This window comes from Chenopodium album, chromosome 13 (assembly GCF_948465745.1).
Source record: "Chenopodium album chromosome 13, dcCheAlbu1.1, whole genome shotgun sequence".
Classification (NCBI taxonomy): Eukaryota; Viridiplantae; Streptophyta; class Magnoliopsida; order Caryophyllales; family Amaranthaceae; genus Chenopodium; species Chenopodium album.
Genome location: NC_137846.1, coordinates 54,260,602 through 54,285,378, shown reverse-complemented (window position 1 = coordinate 54,285,378; position 24,777 = coordinate 54,260,602). Strand labels below are relative to the sequence as shown.

At 34.3% G+C, this 24,777-nt stretch overlaps 2 protein-coding genes and 1 pseudogene across 6 annotated transcripts; 1 reads left to right on the top strand and 2 right to left on the bottom strand.

Moving 5' to 3' along the window:
- Positions 1-5,624: 5,624 nt before the first annotated feature.
- On the top strand, positions 5,625-8,060 carry LOC145576971 (F-box/LRR-repeat protein At4g14103-like; annotated as a pseudogene). Its single transcript, XR_014098582.1, has 3 exons — positions 5,625-6,952; positions 7,051-7,215; positions 7,681-8,060. The product of XR_014098582.1 is annotated as an F-box/LRR-repeat protein At4g14103-like (transcript).
- A 5,017-nt stretch (positions 8,061-13,077) lies between these two features.
- Positions 13,078-17,361, bottom strand: LOC145576970 (two-pore potassium channel 1-like). Its single transcript, XM_081634676.1, has 3 exons — positions 17,170-17,361; positions 14,192-15,123; positions 13,078-13,651 (listed from the first exon to the last, which is right to left on the bottom strand). Exons 2-3 carry the CDS (start codon positions 15,079-15,081, stop codon positions 13,459-13,461), a joined length of 1,083 nt encoding a protein of 360 aa, XP_081490802.1. The 5' UTR covers positions 15,082-15,123; positions 17,170-17,361; the 3' UTR covers positions 13,078-13,458.
- Positions 17,362-17,810: 449 nt separating this feature from the next.
- LOC145575005 (two-pore potassium channel 1-like) lies at positions 17,811-24,270 on the bottom strand. Of its 4 annotated transcripts, none has more exons than XM_081632915.1 (6): positions 23,986-24,270; positions 21,796-23,572; positions 20,958-21,212; positions 20,362-20,417; positions 18,463-19,433; positions 17,811-18,335 (listed from the first exon to the last, which is right to left on the bottom strand). In XM_081632915.1, exons 2-3 carry the CDS (start codon positions 22,707-22,709, stop codon positions 21,065-21,067), a joined length of 1,062 nt encoding a protein of 353 aa, XP_081489041.1. In that variant the 5' UTR covers positions 22,710-23,572; positions 23,986-24,270; the 3' UTR covers positions 17,811-18,335; positions 18,463-19,433; positions 20,362-20,417; positions 20,958-21,064. The 4 variants fall into 4 exon arrangements, with proteins under 4 accessions (XP_081489041.1, XP_081489043.1, XP_081489040.1 ...); XM_081632917.1 differs by having other exon boundaries at positions 18,463-18,889; XM_081632914.1 differs by having other exon boundaries at positions 20,362-21,212; positions 21,796-22,745; positions 23,378-23,572.
- Between the last annotated feature and the right edge of the window lie 507 nt (positions 24,271-24,777).

Below are 24,777 nucleotides of genomic sequence, written 5' to 3'. Positions count from 1 at the left end.
AAGTAAAAATAGTACAGTCAAGTATTAAGTAAGATACCTAGTAGTACTTTTAAGTCAGTGAAACACTCCTGGACTGACCTGGGGATTGAATATTATTTTGAAAGCAGGCTCAAATTATATAATAAGTAGAAACAGAGTAAAAGTAAGTCTACCTTCTCCTCCATTTAAGTTCCATGTTCACATGCTTGTGAAGTTGTGCTTCCCTAAACTTACAATAACAAGAGAAAGTATAAATTAATCAACAAGTGCTACTAGCCTACTACCCATGCTATATCTCCATACTACATTTAGTATGACTTTAATTGTATGTGTGTCGGCCGTCACCCAACAGGGATTCTTTTCATATGATTTTTAAATATTCAACATCCACGATTGAGTTCGTCTACATCACTATCCTTTGTAGTTTCCTATACACCAAAATAAAATAGATTAAATATACTGAAATAAATATAGTAGTTGGTTTTACATTAATTTTAACTTTCAAAACTAACAATAAATAGATTGATAACTAAACAAAGATCAGTTTTTGCACTTCTTGCTGGTAACATTCATTTCAAAAAGGTTAGGCAAGAGTAATTTATAGAAAAAGCACATTAATGAATAGGCTAAAACTAACGAACGTCCTGAGGGCGTTGGATAAGTTACCTAAAAATAGAAAGATCAAATTAAAATGAACATTAATTACACCGATTGACGCGTGATTTTGTCATGCTTTTCCAAATTAATACCACTTTGGGTATTATTTTAAATGCTTATCCAACGTCCTGCGGGCGTTTGTTAGCAAGATCCTAATGTATATTGAAACCTTGTATTTAAAGCAAAAGTTAGGCAACCTGCCAACCTGTATTGAAGCGTATAACTTCGGTAAGTAAGATTCTAGGCCACATTATTGGAAATCTTTTTAGAGAACTATGAAGAGTATCACAGGGGCAATCACTTGTATGATGATAAGGGAGAATGACTCCAAGAAAAGCATAGCTAGGAATAATTAATCTAACAAAACGATAATAATCAGTATAATATCAGCTTCTAAATTAAATTTAGGATTGTCCCAAAATAATTGTCTCCTCCTAAATATTATTGTAGGAAAAAACATGAATAATTTAGTCAAATCTTTACCTCCTATCAGACCTGACCAAAACATACTACTAGTATAATAAAATCAGTCCAAAACGAACAAGTTGTTAGAATACTTGAAAAATTAAATAGTTTGGCTTCAAGTCCTATTCTAACTCAAGCTCACCTTAAATTAATTATTTAGTTTATCCTATTCACTTCACCTTAAAAAAATAAGGGAAATTCTCACCGGTAACACTTAACTTCTGTTTTTTCTCAATAGTAGAATGCTAAATTTTGGATTATCATTGGTAATCACTAATTAGTAGTACTAATTTACTGGTAACATTAATGAAACTTTTACCTAAGTCCTTAACCATGGTTACCAATTTAAGTGGAAAATTAGCTGCAAAATGACTTAATTGCCCCTATTTATTTCCCTTAACCACTTACGTCTAATCAAAACCTCAAGGCTTCATCTTCTTCTTCATTCCTTATTCGAACTTCACCAGAGATATTCGATCAAATTTCACGGCAAAAACTCTACACAAATTTCTAGGGTTTGCAATCAATAATTTCTGGGATTACATAGGGAGCGATTGTCATCGGTTTTTTTGGGGATTCGCTGGGTTATTGAAGCAAAATTCACATCGGCGAGTTCAAATTCGTGGAAAATTGGTTCGACAATTGTGGCACTATCTTTCAAGTATACTGAATTTGGTGTAATTCTCGACCTTGAATTTCTTAAAGTTACGATCTTTCTGGTGATTCGAAGCCATGTAAGTCTTTATTTGTGTTGATTTTTATTATGCTCTGTTATTTCGAAAATTTGGCTCTGTTTTGTATTAACTAAAATCTTCTACTATGGAACTGATCATATTATGTCTGGCAATGCTAATTAGCTGAATTAATTAATACTGTGAGAAAATTAAAGAATATGATAAGGTGTTAAAATAGTAATTAATATAGTTGGCTGCATTATTTGCTTGATTGATCAGGATTTTGGACTATAATTGATTTTCATATCATCTTGCTCAATGGTTCCTAGAATGAAAAAGGTACATGTCTAATACTGATCTTCATAAATCATTCAAATTTTAGTTTTGAATATATAACCAAGACTTTGAGACGTATAGATTGCCCTCATTTGTAATTGAACTGGTATGACTTATTCTAAATTCGAAATCAATAATTAGCCATATACTATATTATTCACAAATATTGATGGTGAAATTAATAATTAGTCAAACCGAAGTTATTACGTATCACTTCTTTAACATGTTCTTTGTTATGCATACTCTGTAATAAACATAAACTTTTCATCCAATTAATTAATATTAATATCAAAATGGACAGTTTATGTTGAAAAATCTGAATCCCAGTAACTTGAGGATACTTCTGCCGTAGAAAATGGAAAGAAAGACCTTGAAGAAGTCCTGCATAGCAGCATAGCAGTGGAAGGATGCGCAATAATCGTTTATGGTTTAAATAAAGGGGTAATTGATTAAGGAGGGAAGTGATTTTTTAGAAGGATAGGTTTGTAATTTTGTTATTAGTAAACCATGGTTTGTCGATAATTAGGTAAAAATTTCATTAATGTTTCCAGTAAATTAGTACTACTAATTAGTGATTACCAATGATAATCCAAAATTTAGCATTCTACCATTGAGAAAAAACAGAAGTTGAGTGTTACCGGTGAGAATTTCCCAAAAAATAATATTAAGTAAAAATAATTTCATTTCAACAAAAATAATTTCAGTCAGGGGCGGGCTTTGGACAACTTTTTTTGGCCCGGCCTGATTTTTTTAAAATTATGGGTGGGCTTGGGAAATTAATTTTATGCAATTTTAGTTGATTTTTTCGGCCTGTCCTGAAAAGCCCACGTGGCCCGCCTAGTTTGAGCGGGTTTGGGCACTCATTTTCCGACCCAAAGTTTGCCTCAACCCAATCCGATAAATGGGCAAATTTTTTTGACCTTGACCTGGCCCAGCCCGCCCATTGATCACCTCTAAGATTATCATAGAGGCTCAATGGGGCTTGGCCCCTAATAGATTTAGAAAAAAAATACATGTAAATACTTTATACAACAACCCAATAATAAGATAGTAAAGCTTTAAAGGCCCATAAAATACAAAAATCCATTACTTCTTTATTTAACTAGGAAAATCAAATAAATAGGAGTACTATAGCTACCCAATTGGCCAATTCCCAATAATCACTGACAACCCACTACCCGTAAAATATCTCTCTTTCTTTTACTACATAATGTCGTAATGACCATCAATTTGATAAATTAAAGTATGTATAGTTGTACACTTTTTTCCAAGGGAGCACAAATTAAAGGCTAAGGCCTGTTCACTTCATCTTAATTTCAATTCACTTCACTTCAGCTCCTAATTTTCTTATCTCATAAAATATTCATTTCAGCTATATTCGGCTCAGTTCGGTTCATCTCAGCTCAATTCAGTAAATATGAACATGTCCTAACACAAATATTAGTACTTTTCCATTTAATTTTTTTTACTGTTACATTAATGTTTTTTTTCCTCTCTGTATTTTCGCATTATTAAATTTGTAAATAACTTTCATATGTTTATTTTATTATATTCTTATTATAGACGTAAATTAAAATTTTGTAAGAAACTATTGGCCCCTGGAAGAAAAAGTTTCAAGATTCGCCACTGATTTCAATAAAAATAATTTTAGTTCAATAAAAATTAGTACCTTTAAGAAGAAAATATAACAAGAAATTAGTAAAAATAATTTAAGTTCAGCAAAAATAATTTTAGTTTAATAAATTAATTTCAGTTCAGTAAAAATAATTTCAGTTCAGCAAAAATAATTTTAGTTTAATAAATTAATTTCAGTTCAGTAAAAATAATTTCAGTTCAGCAAAAATAAGGTAACGTGGACGGGACTTAATTCTTGTACTGTATTTTTAACTCTTCCACAATTAATTAATTTAATTATTTTTATTTAATTCCGAGTTCAAAAAAAAAAATTAAATAAAATTGACATCTTACCGACAGCTAGACTATATACGAAGTATATAGTATAAAGCATTGACCAGGCGCTAAGCAATACGCACAGAAAATACAGAAGAAAGTTTTCTCTTCACTCTGTTGTTGAATCTAGCATACTCCCATTGAAGCAGCTTTTGAGGTAAGATGTTTTCTTTTTTACAGTATTATTATTAAAATCATCGAATATCAATTTCACAATTAGTGTTAATCCTCAATTTAATTCAATTTAGGGTTCTTCTAAGGTGGATTGATTATTGCCTATATATTGGTTGTAATTTGATTATTTTAAGGATGCATCTACATTGTTACATATTCGATTCCGTACGTTTATTCTAACTCGTAAGTTGTTTTACCTGATTCATCCACTCAATTAGATCAGAATTTAGAGAAGGGAAATTCCCTGGAAACGAAATTTGTTCTTGTTGGGGTATTGTCATGAATAAATCCCAATGATTAAATAAAATTGTTGGTTTATTTACGAAAATATCACGTGAGAGCTATGAGAATTAGGGCATCCTCGAGAAACATTGATGGCAGTCTTAGAGTCTGTTTTGATTTACTGGACTCAGGTGAACTGAATTGAATATTTTATGAGAGGAGGATATTAGGAACTGAACTGAGCTGAAAATAATCCGAAGAGATTAAGCCTTTATTATATATCTGGGTTTTTTCTAATGAAAATTTGTTCAAAAGGACCAAGAAAGGTGACTCTTTTGTTCAAAAAGACCAATTAAGCCAAAAGTTGTTCAAAAGGACCACAAAACACACTTCGGGTTGCTGAGGGGGATCATGTCACATTTTCAGGCAAGTCAACGCCGGACTCCGGCGTTGACCAACATGTACTAGTCACGTGACTCATTAAGTAGGGTAAATTTTTATTTTTTTTCTTTTTTCCCATTAATCCTCACTAATTCCCCCCAAAAATCACCTTTTCACCCAAATTTTCTATTTCTTCTTCTATCTCTCTCCTTGAAGTGATTGAACATGGCATTTAGTTTGCTCTGCCATTGTTGGTGAGATTAGAGGAGCAATTTAATAGGGTATTAAAAGGTAAAGTCTTTTTGTTTTCTCTCTCCTGTCATTTTCTCAGCCTTATTTGGGTTGTTTTCTCACCATTTTCTTGATTTTTTTTTGTTTTTCGACCATAACAATGGCGACAGGAAAGGGAAAGCAGAAGGGGAAGCGAAAAAGGCGCACAATTTTTAATGACTTGATATTCAGCTACACTAAAATCCAGAAGTCCTCTTCAGTTTTCCCATATTCATGTTCCTGTAAATCCAATTTTGAAATACAAAAAACGAACAACATCAAGCAAAATTCCCTCAATTCGACAAATTGCAACCAAATTCATAGTACTAACCTTGTTCCGCTTTTCCTCAATTGCAATCTCGATCAATTTGTCAACAAAAAGAGGTGCAATTGCAGATTTGCCATTCTATGGTTCAGTCAATTCAAGGAGAGAGAAAGAAGAAGAAATAGAAAATTTGGGTGAAAAGGTGATTTTTTGGGGGGGGGGGGAATTAGTGAGGATTAATGGGAAAAAAAGAAAAAAAAATAAAAATTTACCCAACTTAATGAGTCACGTGACTAGCACGTGTTGGTCAACACCGGATTCCGGCTTGTCTGAAAATGTGACATGGTCCCCCTCAACAACCCAAAGTGTGTTTTGTGGTCCTTTTGAACAACTTTTGGTTTAATTGGTCCTTCCAAACAAAAGAGCCACCTTTCTTGGTCATTTTGAACAAATTTTCCTTTTTCTAACTGTATTCTCTAATTAATTATTTATTTATCTAGAGCAGCAATTGCTTGGTATAGGAGCTTGAAACCATGCACTGCAATACAACTTATACTAGTGTATGGGATGTTCAAAATCACCACGTTAGTCAAGTGTTGGTAGATAGGCTCACCAGTTTGCCCGATGAATTGTTAATTCGGATCCTTTCTTTGCTTCCCACCAAGGATGCCGCCGCTACTTCCGTCTTGTCTAGGAGATTGATGCGTGTTTTCCCTTTGCTTACGAGCCTTGACTTGGATATTTCACCTATATCTCTTTGTTTGGAACATCCCTATGCAATTGAACGTTTCCCACTTTCGTGAGCTTTGTCGATACTCTACTCCAAGCACATCAATCTCAGTATCTCACCAAGTTTAGACTTCATGTTAACAGTGCGGACTTTCATACAACCTACTTTTATGGTTGCACTGTTATTGGGTGTAAGCAAGGTTGTCGCCCTCACTTGAAATCTCCGGGACTTTATGCGTGGATCTCTTATCCATTGAATCTTTGTGGCCTTAGGGAGCTTGACCTCCGTATTCTGGTGAGGGAACCAGGTGATTCTCAGCTGCCCCCAGCTATTTTCACATGTGAAACGTTGGAGGTGTTGAAGCTCGAGGTCAATCTTGGTCTTGATCAAGTTTTTACCATGCCATCTTATTGTCTTCCAAACTTGAAACTGCTTCTCTTGTCTGCGCCTTTCATTTCTGAGGATGGCTTTCTGCCGAGGCTAGTTTCAAGTTGTCCTGTACTTGAAGACCTTACATTCGAACCCTTTACCAACCATGTCAACATCACAGCTATAACATCGACATCCCTTCGAAGATTGTGTTTAAGAATGCTTAAATGGGCTGATTTTCAAGAAGATAACAGTGACTTTGTGCTTATCAATACTCCCAATTTGGAGTACCTTGAATACCGTGATAATTTAGCTGAATGTTACTCAATCCCGGCAATGCATTGTCTTGTTAAAGCAGTTTTTCGGATAGAAAGGCTCTTAAAATCTGATGAAGTTGTACCAATGATTGAGGTAATGCTTAGCCTCATTAGACCCTTGTCTTATGCTCAACATTTATCGTTGTGCAGCCTTATACTGGAGGTATGTCTCATACTCTAATTTTGTTTTAAGCTGAATTATCCTTTTTTCTGTACATTATGAATTTTGAAATTCACCAATTGGTTAACCTGTGGTTGTAGGAGTTCGACTATGTTGATGAAAAGGTCTTAAAGGATCAACTGCCTGTGTTTCCTAATCTGAAACATCTAGAGCTGGGTGGCGGCGGTACTAATAATTACTGGAATAAACTGTTGGTGCCCCTTCTCAACTGCTCACCTGTCTTAGAAACACTTGTTTTTGCAGAGGTTGGTGTGTGATTTTAGTATCATTATTTTTTTTCAGTGTTCCACCCGGTTCACCCTTTGGGTTAATCCAAATTCGAGGATTAGTTGTGGGTGGTTGGGTTCCAGTCTTATCCCAATTGTTGTTGCGGGGGATAGAACACGGGTCTTTCCTTCGGGAGGTTATATATACCCGGATATACTGTATACCCATGTATTTGTTCTCATTTTGATGATTGTGTTTTCATTTTATTATCAAATAAATAGCAAAAATCAACCTTTAAACTAGTTGGGTGTACGGTACACCTGGGTGTATGTAACAAAATTTTACCTCCTAGCAAGTGTTGTTCCAATCACCACTACACCAACAACCAATTGGTTTTAGTATCATTATATGTTCACAGAATTGATCACATATGGGCAATGTTGTAAATCTAAGTTTTTCTTACAAATTTTAAATTTTGATTATTGTTGTTGCTTACTTTGCAGGGACTCACTATGTATTACATTGCCGAACACGCTACGTATGGTGACAATGTCGGACACTGTTCGTATAGGAGAGAAGAACTGGATTTGGAACAAGAATTTTTTAGTACAGATCATGAAATCCCTTTATGTTGCAGGTATCGCCTCAAAAGAGTAGTGATAAAGCAATACTATGGATTAGGACGGGAAGTAGGAATGATCCAGTTTCTCCTAAGACATGCATTAGTGTTGGAGGAACTGGTCATATGCTTATCACAGTATCGAACTTCAAATCAGATGTCACTCGAGAACACATTGAATAATTTACCAGAAGCCTCAGTCGCCTGTTCGATTAAAGTATTATGATTCACCATGGTCCATGGCAGCCCACAAGTTATCATCTATTTATTCTTACCTACAAGTTGTTCTAATTTGTAGTATTTTTATTTAATAACTATTGCTAAATGCTTTTCGTGAAGGTGCATTGGATGTTTTTTTTTCAAGTATCTTATCTCAGAGGTTTGTGTCATTATAATGATAACTAAACAAAGATCAGTTTTTTTACTTCTTGCTGAACATTCATTTCAAAAAGGTTAGACCATATAAAATATTTAAATATTTAAGATCAAACAATTAAAACATACTTCACCGAAATATAGTTTATAATCATTCAAACATGGTTCAAAATCACTTAACATGTACATCGTGTTGCATATAAAATAAAGTCACTTTATAAAAGATCTAACCACGTGTACGTATCCCGATCTTTGCAAAACAAACACGAAACCGGAAATTCCTCCTACGACAAACCAATAATCTTAATAAAAAATTAATTATTTTAACCCTTTTATAAATTTAATATTTGCTCTTATAGTAGTAGTAGTACGTAGTACTAGTGCGGTGATCATTGAAGAATGAAGAAACAAAGAAGGAAAAGGTTTAATTTCTCATAATTCTTGATTAGTTGTCGAAGGATTTGATTTTTTTTTTTTTTTTCTTTTTTTTTTTTTTGATGGGAGAGGTGATGTTGTAGAAGGATTTGATTGAACAAGCAAAAAAAGTGATAAATTAATTTGACAAACTGCATATGGCATACCATTAAAGTCCCAATTTCTTATTTATTCAAACAAAAAAAATCCCAAATTCTTAATGCAACAAATTTAAGATAATGCAGCAATAACTTTATAAACTATTCTAGCACTTAAAAGGCGATGATTAACCACAAAAAAATCTGTGGAGTGAAATAGTCTAGGGCCATTAATGACTAGGGGTGAGCAAAAAATTAGGGTTTCTGAATCGGAATTGGAACCTGTTAGGAATCATAGGTTCCGGAACCGGAACCTGTACAAAAGGTTGCGATTTCGGGTAGTAAAATGGGGAACCTGTTGCAACAGGTTCAGGTTCTCGATTTTTTGGAACCGAAATTTATAGGGTACCCTGTAACCTATTAAAAGTATTATTTAAACCCAAATCATATATCAAATTAAGTCCAAATTTTTATAAATTAATAAATAAATAATAGTCATAAAGATATGTATTATATTTGGTAAATAACTATTTTTAGTTTGATGTATTTGCAAGTTGTAAGAGCTGTAAATTTATGACCTTTCCATTTATTTTGAAATTTTTTTGCAAAAAAATTACGAAATATATTGAAAAATATGGTACCCTGAATTAGAACCGGAACCTGCAAGTTTCGATTTCGGTTCCCACTTTCCAGGAACCTGTTCAACAAGTTCCGGTTCCGATTCTCAATTTGAGGAACCTGTTGCAACAGATCCGATTCCGGTTCTCATTTTGAGGAACCTGTTGCAACAGGTTCTAGTTCCGGTTCCCGAAATTTCAACAGGGTACCTTGTTATGCTCACCCATATTAATGGCCCATCTTCTTTGGCATATGGCCCTAACCCACATTGGCCTTGACCCGACCCTAACCTGCTTAAAATTCTCCTTGATTCGCGAGAGACCCGCCCTGTTAATAATCCGCACTGACCCACCACAACCCGTCTAATAACCAGGCCTAAAGGTCGTAGTGGGTACTTTAAGAATGTTTTCTCCTCTTTAAATGTAATACCCAAATATTTTATGATTTTATATAATACTAGTGTAAGACCCGTGCCATGCATGGATACAATTGAATTATTATTATTATTATTAACAAAAACCTACTAAGTCAATAAATTTACAAGAAATTAGTGGAGAGCTGAGATACAATCTGGGCCCCTACTCCTCTAGCTATAGCGAACCTGATCCTGCTGAAAATGTGAGCAACAGCAAGAGCACCTATATCTTGAGTCCTTGTGAACGCCTGAACCGCTTCAGCAACGAAACAACATCCTTTTCTAATTCCCCCAAAGAAGGAAAGGAGAAAGGAAGAAAATCGTAACCAATAACCCTGCAACGCGCCTCATACTTGTCCCGTTTCCGGTGTGCAGCAACCGACACAACACGACCAGGAACAAAGTCAGACAACCCTTATTATTATTATTATTATTATTATTATTATTATTATTATTATTATTATTATTATTATTATTATTATTATTATTATTATTATTATTATTATTATTAATCATGGTCATTATATAAGACCTTTTTGTAATGGATTTTGTTTTTTTTTTTTTAATGAAGAATTGTTATAGGGCTATATCCATCTATAAGAGATAGGTTTTTTTATTTTAGTGAAAATTACTGGAATAAACTGTTGTTGCCCCTTCTCAACTGCTCACCTGTCTTAGAAACACTTGTTTTTGCAGAGGTTGGTGTGTGATTTTAGTATCATTATTTTTTTTTTTTTAGTGTTTCACCCGGTTCACCCTTTGGGTTAATCTAAATTCGAGAATTAGTTGTGGGTAGTTAGGTTCCAATCTTATCCCAATTGTTGTTGCGGGGGATAGAACACGGGTCTTTCCTTCGGGAGGTTATATACACCCGGTTATACTGTACACCTATGAGTATTTGTTCTCATTTTGATGATTGTTTTTCATTTTATTATCAAATAAAGAGCAAAAACCAACCCTTAAGCTAGTTGGATGTACGGTACACCTGGGTGTATGTAACAAAATTTTACCTCCTAGCAAGTGTTTTTCCAATCACCACTACACCAACAACCAATTGGTTTTAGTATCATTATACGTTCACGGAATTGATCACATATGGGCAATGTTGTAAATCTAAGTTTTTCTTACAAATTTTAAATTTTGATTATTATTGTTGCTTACTTTGCAGGGAATCACTATGTATTACAGTGCCGAACACGCTACTTATGGTGACAGTGTCGAACACTGTTCATATAGGAGAGAAGAACTGGAGTTGGAACAAGAATTTTTTAGTACAGATCATGAAATCCCTTTATGTTGCAGGTATCGCCTCAAAAGAATAGTGATAAAGCAATACTATGGAGTAGGACGGGAAGTAGGAATGATCCAGTTTTTCCTGAGATATGCATTAGTTTTGGAGGAACTGGTCATATGCTTATCACAGTATCGAACTCCAAATCAGATGTCAGTTGAGAACACATTGAATAATTTACCAAAAGTCTCAGTCACCTATTCGATTAAAGTATTATGATCACCTTGGTCCATGGCAGCTCGCATATTTTTAGGAAATCATCTATTTATCTTTACCTACAAGTTGTTCTAATTTGTTGTATTTTTTTTTTTTTCGAAACATGTTGTATTTTTATTTAATAACTATTGCTAAATGCCTTTCGTGAAGGTGCCTTGGATATTTTTTTTATTTCTTAATTTGTTGTATTTTTTTTTTTCGAAACATGTATTTTTATTTAATAACTATTGCTAAATGCTTTTCGTGAAGGTGCCTTTTTTTTTTGTCTCTTCTTCAAGTATCTTATCTCATAGGTTTGTGTAATTATATTGATAACTAAACAAAGATCAGTTTTTTACTTCTTGTTGAACATTCATTTCAAAAAGGTTAGGCAAAGAGTAAACAAAGATCAGTTTATGCACTTGTTGCATAACATTCATTTCAAAAAGGTTAGGCAAGAGTATTTGTTTTTTTAGGTAAGATACACGAAGAAGTTTAGGTACGTCTTCTCACAAGACCATGACCTAAACTATCAAGGAGAAAAAAAATAAGAAAATGTACTATCTTAAAACGGATCAATATTTTGATAAGTCGGAGTAGAATAACTGAGAGAGGCAACATAGTCTGCAGCACAATTTCCTTTTCGATAGATGTGTCTGGCCTGGAGTTCGAAAAAGAATCCAAGATACCCTTGATATCCGCCATAAGAAGCTGAAGTTTTCATGGACAACTGTAATAACCCTGCAAAATATTAATAATAGTAAGATCATTATCTTTAATAAAAATATCAGAAATATATATATATATATATATATATATATATATATATATATATATATATATATATATATATATATATATATATATATATATATATAACATTAATTCATGTATGGTCGGGATAATCAATAATTCCTCCGTTTTTTTTATAGTTGTAACACTTCCCTAAAATGAAAATGTCACAATAGCTGCAACACATCATAAAAAGAAGGTTTTTATAGTGAAAATTGTAGTATTATCTTTAATTAAAGCACATGACCCACTTGATCATACTCCTAACAACCTTTTAACCCATTTTATGTGTATTATAACATGTGAGGTCCACTTTTCTTAAATACCGTGATAAAGTATGTGTTGCAACTATAAAGAAACAGAGGAAGTATATGCTTTGAGATAGCTACCCACCTATGGAAAAAAAAAAAGTTAGGCAACCTGCCAACCTGTATTGAAGAGTATTACTTCGGAAAGAGTATTACAGATTTACAGGGGCAATCACAGGTAGCACCTTACTGCTATGCATGTATTTTCATCCATTGTAGGTCTCCGTAGAGATTTTGCAGTCAATATGGCCGGAAGATCATCAGAAGATTGAAGGGTTTTCTACTGAAGTATTGCTCTGACAAAACCCGAACTTGTATGATGACAAGGGAGAATGGCTCTCCAGGAAAAGCATAGCTAGGAATAATGAATCTAACCCCGCAGATAGCAATCAGCTCCGGTGACTAAGACGATTCTTGTATATTCTACTCCAATACACAGTAAAAGTCTCCTTCCTTTTATCCCATACTCTCCTTCCTTTCACCTCTAGCACAGAGGTCATTATTGCAAAAGGCTAACAGCATGATAGATATAATCCAGTTAAAAAACTTCGAAATCACACATCATTGGGTTGTACTATTGTTCCCAGAATACTAGATTACTTGGAACTAGAAGAAAGAAAAACAAAAAACGATGTACTATCCTAAGCAATTTGGAGGCATATAGGTAAAAAGCCTTCCAAATTGATGAAGATAGTTTTCAAAGATGCCACAGACCATGTCAGACTTAAAACTCAGGACATTACACATGAGATACAGGCTGTGAAGAGACAATAAATTAACCGGCATTTTAATTGTATGCAAGTTCTCTGTATAACAGCATCATAGGTTATAATAAAGATATATCACGTCCTAGTTTGGAGCTAAATTCCTAATACATTGTACAGAATACAGATACATAGCAACTGAACAAAAGCTAAGAAAAGTTTATCATAATTTTAGTATATGGACTGAAAAGAATTGGAATAATATGAAAATCAGAACCGTGGTTAAAGCATGGCCAGGAGATCGAGGAATAAGTGAAACCAGAGAACTCAGAGATCGAGCCACTTACAACATAGCTGATGTATGAATGTATGATGTGATCTTGAATATTCATATATACTTCGTATATTATATATAGACAAATAAAGTCTCAAATGTTTTCAAAAATGCCTTATCAAGAAGGTCTCCCCTGATCAGAAGTTGATCCTTTTGCTCGTGGAGATGATTGAGCTAGTGCTAAATCAGACACGGATAAAGTTCCTGACTGATCAACATCCAATTCTTCAAATTCTTCCATCATAAGAGATATATCGTCCTGAGTGATTTTTCCCAACTCTTTGAGCTTATATAGAACAAATTCAGCAGCACTGAAAGAATTCAGAATACAGAACAAAGTTAATATAAGCACATAATTTACTTAATGCTGGAAAGACTTTACTTTCTCTTGCATAGTTCGAGCAAGCTTGTGAGGAATCAAAAGTATATAAATCCTCAAAAAAAACAGAAAGATGAGGGAGAAAAAAAAAAAAAAAAAAAAAAAAAAAGGAGAAATTGTACAAAGAAACATGATATTTCATTTTTAATTAAAGCTCCATCATCATCACTAATAATTAAATCATAAAGTTTACTTCAGCAACAGAAAATTATGCAATTCAAGGAGAGAATGTACCAAGGCTTTGTTCTTACCACCTATACATATATAAATTAAGGACACAAAACTCCAAATAAGGCCAAGAGGTTCAGAAAAGGTTCAAGAAGTGGTTATAAGTTCTGATTGGGCCACTAGAGTTCATTCTTAAGATCAAATGAGTCAAGATTAGGCCAAAAAGTTCACATATATTAAGACAAGTAAAAATTTGTTCAGATAAGGGCTAATAAAGAAGATAAGATGCATAACTTTCACTTACTTAACAACTCCATCATCATCGATATCAGCAGCCTCAAGATCCACATTGGTCATATGTCGAGTAAGAACACAGTGCACAAGGTACTTTTGTCTCTTTTCAGTGTTTATCTCAGTAAGATAGAGGAAAAACTGAGCTAAGCATATTGTGCTTGTCAGAATCCACACAACTGCAAATAAACGACCTCCCTCAGTTGAGAAACTGCGATCACCATAACCAAGGGTAGTGATGGTACAGCAAACACAATAAAACGCGTCTACAATATCCAATTTCTCAACAAATGTCAAGAAGAGTGTTCCAGTCATGATGAGTATCAAGAGAAATATTAAGGACAAGATGAATTTGTATCTAGATTTGTTTGTTTCAATTTCCTTCATAATATCGCTTGGACCAAGTTTTTGTCTCATATGCAAAGCTTTAACCATCAATGCTTCCTGCTTCTCAACTAGATAATCTGCTCCTCTACTAAGAACCAATCCAACCAAAGCCATGCCTATGAAGACAAAGGCACAAGCAAGGAGCTTTCCAGAGACACTCTGTGGGACCAGGTCCCCATATCCGACTGTAGTCATGGTGACAATGGTGAGATATAGAGCATCAACTACGTCATTTGTTTTTTGACCACTAATGTGATGTCTGACTAAGTAAAAGCAAATGACCCCAACAACCAGGTAAATGAACAAATATGCAGCTACTCCTATTAAACTAGGATGCAGACTCCCAAATACGGATTCAGATATTCTAGCAGAAGCAGCACTGCCATCTACTTCTCCAGGAATGTGCTCAGCAAGAGGTGCACTCTTTACCCGGCGAAACCTTCGCTTCTTGACTGCATCCTTTTGATTTGAGGGTTTTGATATTAGGGACTCCTTTAAGTCATTATTATTGGCCATCAGACCATGTCACACCATTAACTGTTATTTTTCAGTTATAACCTACAAAACGTACTCCAGAAGTTTAGGAATTCATATTCTCACCCAGACAGAAGAAAATAGTCTCATCATGAAAACACAAACAAGGATATACATAGAGGGTATTAATGATATCTTATCATGACTATGCATCAGCATATTTTTTGGAATTAGTGACAGCATCTTTTACCCCAAGAGTTACCAGAGCAACTGTTTTAGCTCATATCAACTTAGAACATGAATAGTTCAGAAAATGTCAGGTTTTTAAAACCAAAATTCATCCAGTTTACTTTGGCAAATATGATGGGTTCCATGTAAATAGCCTCGTATCTAATTTTTTCACGTGGACGCTTCTCTTAGGCATAATTATGAAAATTGTTGTTGGAATAAGAAAATGGTTATTAAATTCAAAAGAGGAAAGGAAAATCCTTAATCCCAATAAAGGAACTTAATTTCTCCTAGGTATATCACCACACACAGTCACACACACACACACTTGACAAATCGATTACAACAATGAACAACTATCTACCGCAAGTTTGACACATCAGAAAATTCAATAATCTCCTCATGTGAGCTAGCTGCAGTTTAGAATTTGATTTAGCACAGATTAGTCCATCTATTATTTTGTCTGAATCTACCTCCTTCCCATCAATGCCTTGCCTTTGCCATTCAATTCAACAAATTGCTAAGGAACTAAACACATTCTTTGCATACTATTTGCTTGACTTTGGGCCAAAATGTAAGCCATTAGGAGGGTATCTGACATCTCTACAGCCCAGCTGCACAGTACCCTTGACTTTCAAATTCCAACCTTCATAATATCACCAAAGACTTTCTTGTTCCATATAACCCTTGACTTTCAAACTTGGTCTGTCAAAACTTGAGTAGACACACTCAATGGCAATCAAGTTACATCAAGATGTATTTCTTTATTATTTTTTTTTTTTTTGAAAGAAATCAAAATGTATTTCTTAACTTAGGATACATGTGAATCAGGGCACCTTAGTAGCAAAAAATTTGAATATCAATTGGAGCCAAACACATTTACTATCATGAGGTTTGTCTAGTGATAAGAAATTAATTGTACCATAATAATCTTCAAGTAAAAAAGAATGCAGCCAGTTGAACTTCTTATTGAAAAAAAAAAAAAAAAGGTTTCTACTACTCTATACTAGATGATGAGGCCTAGCTATTTCAATCTTTTTAATGGAATTTTGCTTGGTATGAATCACTAATCATCGTTGATAAAAAGTATACAAGTGTCTTATCCCCTTTCCAACACAGTGAAGCATGGCATGAATTGCATAATGGACTAACATGAATACGGTGTGCCAAATGAAGACGACTACTGCTAGTCCGCTACTACTATACCACAGCAAACATAGTGCCACGAGCCCACGAAACCCACCCTGGAGGTTGGGGGTATGAAGAGAATTCCTCCCAGGGTATAAAGTTATTTATAAACCACTCTTAACAACTCTGCAATCCTAATGCCATTAACCCACCACCACTACCTTCCACCAAGAGCCACTTAATACCATTACCCCCTCGCTTTATAGTATATAACCCCGAAAAATCATCGTGTATACCACATTACCACCACACACACATACATATCATCACAGTCCCACCATAGCCAATCTACATAGTCTACAAACATGTGATTGCACACATCGTTTATGAACATAGAGTTCCTATTAACATTAATTACAGCTTAACTATCCCAATTCATGCCAATAAATGGGTTGTTCTTGTTTCGTCTAAAAGTTCTTTCGCATTTCAAATTTTTTGTGAGACATTCATAGTCCAAACATGAAGAATTTCTAAAGATGAAGGGAAAACGAAGTAAGCAAAATACAGTAGAAACAACAATAATACTAAAGTCCCAGAAATGGCTCAGTAACTTATAATTTAACACAATTTAATGGGCAATTGGAATTCATGAAGAAAATCAACATAATTGAGTAAAAATCATAGAGTAACAAGCAATTATACTACTCGGGAAGATGGGTTAATCAGGGAAGACAAACAAACGAAGTAATTAAAATGGGGTTTAAAATAACTTACAAAGTAAAACTGGGTAATTTCCAAACTGAAGATCAAAACTTTGATTTTCCTGCAGTTTGGCAAGAGAGAAAATTACAAGGAAGATAACTACTGAAGAAATGAGAAATTGGAGATCCAAAGAAAGAACAGGCCAAATGTAAACTGTAAAGTTAGCCAAATAAAAGGCCAGTTAAGCTGGAAACTAGGAAGTGGTGCTCGTGGGCCGCTTTAACAAATTGGACACCACATGCTACCAAAAAAGTGGAAACTGATTCTGCATGTTTAATTAGAGGCATAAAAAACTCATCCGACCCGACTCGATTAGACCTGATTTGAAGTGGTTCTTGAGGAATTGTAAAGGCTAAAGGGAGCAAACTTATTAGTAGGTGACTACTTGGGGTCTCAGGATGACTTTAGATGATTTCAAGATAAATGTTTAGTGGCCTTGCAATATTTATATAAACATTCACTTTTTTTTTTTTTTTCAAGTGCTATATGCATATATTTACTTAACTTATCCGAACTTATTTAAATTGATTTAGATAGCAAATCAATGGTTAAGAAATTAAGTTTCATTTAGCATTACATTTGTCCACATATGCTGTCATGGTCAAACGGTAATCATCCTCACTCCAGTAACTCCAACAACCAGCACGTTTAACAGAGTTTAACTCTTTATTTAAGATAAGCACAATCACTAAAATTTATCCCATCCATTACAAATCTGCTTTAAAAGCCAAATTTCAAACATACTTGCCAAGAACAACTAAATTTCGTGCTGAGCATATGGTAACTTCCTTCAGCTCCATACTCTAATTCAACCAATATTTTTCTCAACAAAATTTTCATGATGAGCAATACACACGATCAATTTCTCACAGGAGCTGAGCATCAAATGGAGGGAGCAATGTTACACAAAGTCACAAAGTGCAATCCTTAGCTAGTTAAACATAAATATATACAAAATTCAGTCCACTATCTTCCCTCTTCATCGTCAATTCCTCACTGATCTGGTGATTTCTTTGGTGTAGGTTATCTCGCTAAATGGCAGTCCAAATCATTCACCAATAACCAACTTCAAGACTGATCAAAATCTAGATCTTTGAATTCTTTGATTACAACTGATATATCATTTTTGAGTAATCTTCCCCATGTCCTTCAGCTTGTATAATACAAATTCAGCAACTCTGCAAGTCAAAGAATGCGGTATTATATCAAAAATAATTAGATTGAAACCAAAGGTAAGAAATGAGGATACATAATTTTCTTATGAGAAAGCATCAGATATCATCATTCTTGACTCATTGTACTTACTCTACACCTCCATCAATGTCAGTAGCAGCAGCCTCAACTCTCAAGATCTACAATAGTTGCACACCGAGTAATAACCCACCTAACTAGGGCATTTTGCTTCCTTTCAGTACAAAGCTCAGCGAGATGAAGGAAGAATAGCCCCAACCATACACTGGTTGTCAAAATCCACATAATTGCAAAACGGCCTGCCTCAGTAGAAAAGCCATAATCTCCATATCCCAAGGACATGATTGTAGCACAAACACAATAAAAGGCATCAACAGCTTCCAACTTCTCAATCAGCATCAAGAAACATACAGTCCCGCATATCATAAGTAAAAGAAGGGCTAGAACAACCACAGCGCAATTTTGTCGAACTTTGCTTGTTTCCATGATATCCTTCATAATATCACCTGTGCGAATAAGTTGTTTGCGAATTTGCAATATCCTGACAAGCAATAATTCTTTCTTCTCAGCAAGATTATTTGCACCTCAAGTGAAAACCAACCCTAACCCTACCAAAGCCATCCCCCAGAAGACGAAAGCACAAATGAGGAGCTTAGCAAGGGAACTTTGCGGGACCAAGTCACCATATCCAACTGTAGTCATGGTAACCATACAAAAGTAAAGAGCATCTACTATGTCATTAGTAGTCTTTGTACCACTAAATTGATATCTTATTATGTAAAAGGAAAATGCACCAACAGAAGGTAAATAGTCACAAAGATAGTGATTCGATTACAGCTTGGACGGAGTCTCTTCCAGATAACTTTGGGAGTAGGACCAGGCTTGTGACAAGCAGTTAGATTATCTCCAGAGAGGAGGGCTGCTATGGGAGGAGCACTTCTAGACCGGCGAAGTCTAAAATGCACCATAGGAGGGCTGATTAATTGACATGAAAGATCTATGGATTCTTCCAATAGTGGTTTGTTCAGGTTCTTTTGATTCTCCATTTGCAAGTATTTACAAATCTAGTATAATCAGCAAATAACCTACAGAGTATTGAAAGCTCAGAGTTTAGTTTCAAAATTTTCCTCTAAAAGCTAGTATAATAAGTTTTACACAATATGGATTAATTGTTGGATTAATTGTTGAGGGATGACCATCTCAATCTCAAATGGGAAATATCTCACGGGTATATTTGTTTGTTGTTCTTGGCATATGTAGGTTCATGTTTTGACAAAAAGAACTTGAGACTGGACTCTTGTTCCCACATGTGAGATATGGCTTTATCATTATAGTTATTTCACTTCAAGTTCGTAGCTTAAGGAATAGTAAGATTGATAAAATTCCACTCCCTATTCTTAGTTTGTAGCATCTCATGCAAAAACTAATCAATTATTGATAGGAACCAAACATAGTTTATATATTTAGTTGTTTATACACCCCAAACCACCACAAACATCCAGTATAAAACCACGACAATTTTTAAAACACCATAAAACATACTCGTATTCCGCATACCATCACAATTCTTTAAAAAACCATCATGAAGCATGTATCACCACACCAATCCAAAGCATCATATAGCAACATAACCACAGATACCACAAGCTTTTTTTTGCTACCTGATATTGGAATTATTGACAACTCTAGGGAGATTCATATAATAATCCTCGTTACACTTCCTCTAACCTTCTCCCTTCTCTTCCAAAAAAAAAAAATATGATCTATAGTGTAAACAACAAGAAAAAAAGTCCAACCAACCACTGGCTCGCTAAATTCAAGTCTAACACCATATATCGGTATTTAAAAGGGTACAATCAACAAACATAATAGAATCCACAAGTATCATGCACAAAGTATGAAGCATTTGCTACGTACTAAGAAACTTAAGGGCAAAAGAGAATCAAGAAACAAAAATAGAAACACCAGTCCATAAAAGGAAACAGAAATAGGGTAAAAGAAAAATAATCTTACCCAGCAATATTGGGCCTGTGTCCAATGAGATCATATATCTGAACTTGTTGGATTTCCTGGTACATGATGGAAAGAAAAAATTACAGGGAAGAGAAAAAATAAATAAAATAAAAAAAAAAAACATATTCCCTGCTGAAATAAGCACTTACTGCTTGCTTGAATAAATAATCATGCTCCCCATTATTTGATTTTCATGTGTACAGCTATGATAATTTATTAATTGCTTGAATAATCAATACTTTAATGGTCACCTTATTATTAAATTTTCATGTCTACAGACTACAGCTATGCTAAATAGACTACTATTCTTATTTTAAAACAGAAAGATACATGAACTCTATATTTTATTTGGTGACGTCATATTGTATTCCTACCTGAATCTACCAAGTAATACCCACACTAACAAATGTACAAGTGATTGTATATCAATATATTTTCAATCTCGTTTACAAGATGGCAAAAAGTTTTCAATGATGTTCACTACATACCCATCGTTGTTAAGAGAGGATTGTTACGTCTGAAAGTAGTGAGTAGTGACATACCCAAACTACCAACAAGTCAAAAGATGAAAAACAGGCATATACATGCACACTTACAAAATCATGCCACACAAGAAATACCAAAAATCACAATCCTTTCTCATAGCTCTACTCATCCACAATTCTCTTTATCGCACTGCTTTGGTGATCACTATGGATGTAGGTTATGAGGCTAATTGTTGCAAATCATACACCGACAAAGTTCCCGACTGATCAACATCTAGTTCTTCAAAACCTTTCATTACAAGTGATATATCATTCTGTGTAATCTTCCCCATCTCCTTCAGCTTATACAATACAAATTCAGCAGCACTGCAAGGTTAAATAATGTAGTAATAAGCTACAAGGAGCTATGATTCTATTAAAAAAAAAAAGAAAGAAAAAAGAAGATAAACGAAGAGTTTATACTCAGTAATAAGAAGTTGTAAGGTAATTGTGCACCAGTTTATGATTCAAGGTTTGATTTCATGACATCAAAATCAATCATATAATCATATAAAAGCCTTAATTGATCCCATCATTACACCAAAATACATCTTTTACATGATTAGTTGGGCTTTAACACTATTAATTCATCACTTAAATTCATCTGGTAGTACTATGTATTACGTAATAGATTTTGTTACATCCATTCAGAAAAAGTAAATTGTAAGAGCTGAACTAACCTGATTTAATTTGTGTAATGAGGTTCTTTTAGGATATCCAGTTAAACTTAATTATTCTTTTTGCCATTTAAAAAAGTGATATCTATTCAAACATCCAAAAAAAAAATTACATTATTTGGAATGGAAAGGGAAATTTTTAGTTCAGAAAAAATAAGGCAATAAATTGCATTATGTGCAGCTATTATTTCTCTGAAATGTAAAAATGTAAAAATGCTATATTTAACACTTACTCCACAACTCCATCGTTGTCCATATCAGCAGCCTCTAGATCTACAATAGTCACACGTCGAGTAAGAACCCACTTGATAAGGGCATTTTGCCTACTTTCTGTGTTAAGCTCAGCAAGATAGAGGAAGAATTGCCCCAAGCAAATAGTGCTCATTAATATCCACAAAACTGCAAAAGCGCGACCTCCTTCTGTTGAAAAGCTAAAATCTCCATAACCCAAGGATGTCATTGTAACACAAACACAGTAAAGAGCATCCAGAGCATCTAACTTCTCTACAAAAATCAAGAAAACAATCCCACTGACAATAAGTACAAAAAGGATTAGTGCAACCACAACACACTTATATCGAACTTTCCCTGATTCAATCTCCTTCATAACGTCACTTGGTTGAAATCTTTTGCGCATTTGCAATGCTCTAATGAGCAATACCTGTTGCTTCTCAACGAGATAATCTGCCCCATGGCTAAGAACTAACCCTACCAAAGCCATCCCCAAGAAGACAAAAGCACAAGCAAGGACCTTAGCAAGGGCACTTTGAGGGACTAAATCACCATATCCGACTGTAGTCATGGTAACCATACAAAAGTAAAGAGAATCAATGATGCTATTACTAGTCTTTTTACCACTTACCTGATCTCTTACTATATAAAAACAAACACCACCAGTAAGAAGGTAAAAAGACAAGTACATAGTTATTTTTTTAAAGCTAGGATGGAGTCTCTTAAAGAGGGATTCAGGTGTGGGATCAGGCTCGTGATCAACAGTTGGAAAATCTCCAGGGAGGGACACGATGAGAGGAGCACTTCTAGACCGATGAAGTTTCTTCTTCTTCTTTGCTACATCCCTCTGATGGCATGAGGAAGGATCAACTGATTCTGATAGCAGGGGTTTCTTTAAGTTGTTTTGATTCTCCATTTGGACAACCTTACAGGCTTTCAGCTAGCAGAATTCCTAAATATCCAGCACAACATGGGAAGTTCAATTCAGTTTCATATATGTCCCTAATTCCTTAAATAACATGGTATCAGCTTTGTGATACACTTTTACCATTTTTTCATTATCAATTATTAATAACATTTACGGAGGCAATTTACTTTGTTCCCTGATAAAATCTTGTAGAAAAGCATCATCAACAGAGTGAAAGCTCAAAAGAACGCCATAGGAACATGAAGAAATAAATCTAGTTAATCATTATATCATACAAATTCCGCTTTTCCACTTTAATTTCTTTTTCCAACTATTTGAGATTCTAGGTCAGATAATACAGAAACACAGTCAATAAAACTATGTTTTATAAATGAAACAATTGAACTTTAATTCAGATATACCCCCTCTATTCCAAATTACTAGTCATGTTGACAATGTAATTTGAATAAGTGTGTGACAAGACTAACAACTAAATCGAAAAAAGGGGCAAATATAGCAAATAATACTCCATAAATCCATATCAAGCATGCACTTGGTAATCAACAATTTAACATTAATCATGAACTTTGATACCAAAAACAATATATAACTAGAAATCATTGTGATAAACTGGATTCAAAAGAACAGAAAATTACCAAAAGAAAAAAGGATCTTACCAAGGAGAAGACAGAGTACAACAAGAAATATGAACTTGTAAATTCTATGGAGGACGAAAATAGGATGACAAAAAACATGAATGAATCCTTTTCGAAGGCAGACCGAGTCCGGTATAGATGAGTTAAACGACAGGGACGCATTAAACTTGCACAATATCCACTGGCCGGCCATATCTCACCTCAACTCTAAGAATTCTGCTATTAATTTTGATATGATCAACCAAACATTAATTCAAATAAACTGCATTATATTTTACCCAAAAAAATAATAATAATAACATCAGCTTATATGCAATTCCACTCTAAATTTCATGTGTATAACATCAATATCCACAATTAAAAGTATTGAATCACAGAATAATAATAATTCAATACTGCTGTACTAAATTGAAGTTCAAATTAAGCAAAATTCTATCAGCATTTTAAAAAAAAAAAAGTTGCATAATGTCAAAATTACTTGAATCAAAGCATAATCTTTAACCTAACAAATTATGTATATAATGTGAATTTCTGAAATTGAAGTAGTAATTAGCATAAGAATAAGATTGAAATATTGAAAATTGTTGAAACCTAAATTGAAATTTGTTACAAAAAAATTGAAATCGAACCATATTTAAGCAGAATTTGTGGCTTCGTGTAGTTATTTCTGTTGGTATTAATCACCCGCGAATGGAAGCAAGCACTGATTTCTGAAAAAATAGGTTGCTTTGGAGTTTAACGTTCCCTCCATTTTCTCGCACTCCAGCAAACTTTGCAAATTTTTTTTTTTTATTTATTCAATCAATTAACATTTCATTGTTTGATGGTAGTCTTTCTAGCGTCATCTTGTCAACGGGAGTTAAAAGAGCTTAGGTAGACTCGGCTCGAGCTCAAATTTCATCAAGCCTCTAAATATTGAGCTCGACTCGAGCTTGCGATGACAAGACTCATAAAGGTGAGCTCAGCTCATCTTAGCTAAAAGCTTATGGCTCAATCTAGGTTTGTTAAGCCTAAAATCAAAAAAGGTCTAAATGGTGCCAATAGTCATTGTTTCAAAAACAATTAAATTTTATTTTTATAACTTTACATTCTATCACTTGCTAGTTCATGAACTTTTAGGCTTGGCTCGTGAAGATCTTGAGCCGAATCCAAATTCAAGTCAAGCCTACTTGAGCCGAGCCTCTATCGAGCTTTGACCAAGACGAGCCATAAATAGGCTCGACTAATCAATTGTTGTGAACACCCCCTCATACCAAGTTGAAATGTTGGATACACAGGCCTCGTGCTTAGAATGGGTTATGAAACAATGGGTAAGGCTGTGTACAAATTTGATTTTGTCATAATGTAGTGTCTAAGAGATTTTTATGTACATTCGGGGGTTCTTTATTCTAAATCCAAGAATATTAGGTCAAATTACTCCA

What these genes read in the sequence shown, in the direction of transcription:
- LOC145576970 (XM_081634676.1), bottom strand. Translation starts at nt 15,081, where the DNA reads ATGGCCAATAATAATGACTTAAAGGAGTCCCTAATATCAAAACCCTCA. An exon ending in GATGATGATGGAGTTGTTAA is followed by an intron (nt 13,652 to 14,191) that starts GTAAGTGAAAGT and finishes GAATTCTTTCAG; the next exon opens with TGCTGCTGAATTTGTTCTAT.
- LOC145575005 (XM_081632916.1), bottom strand. Translation starts at nt 22,709, where the DNA reads ATGGAGAATCAAAACAACTTAAAGAAACCCCTGCTATCAGAATCAGTT. An exon ending in GACAACGATGGAGTTGTGGA is followed by an intron (nt 21,213 to 21,795) that starts GTAAGTGTTAAA and finishes TTAACCTTGCAG; the next exon opens with TGCTGCTGAATTTGTATTGT.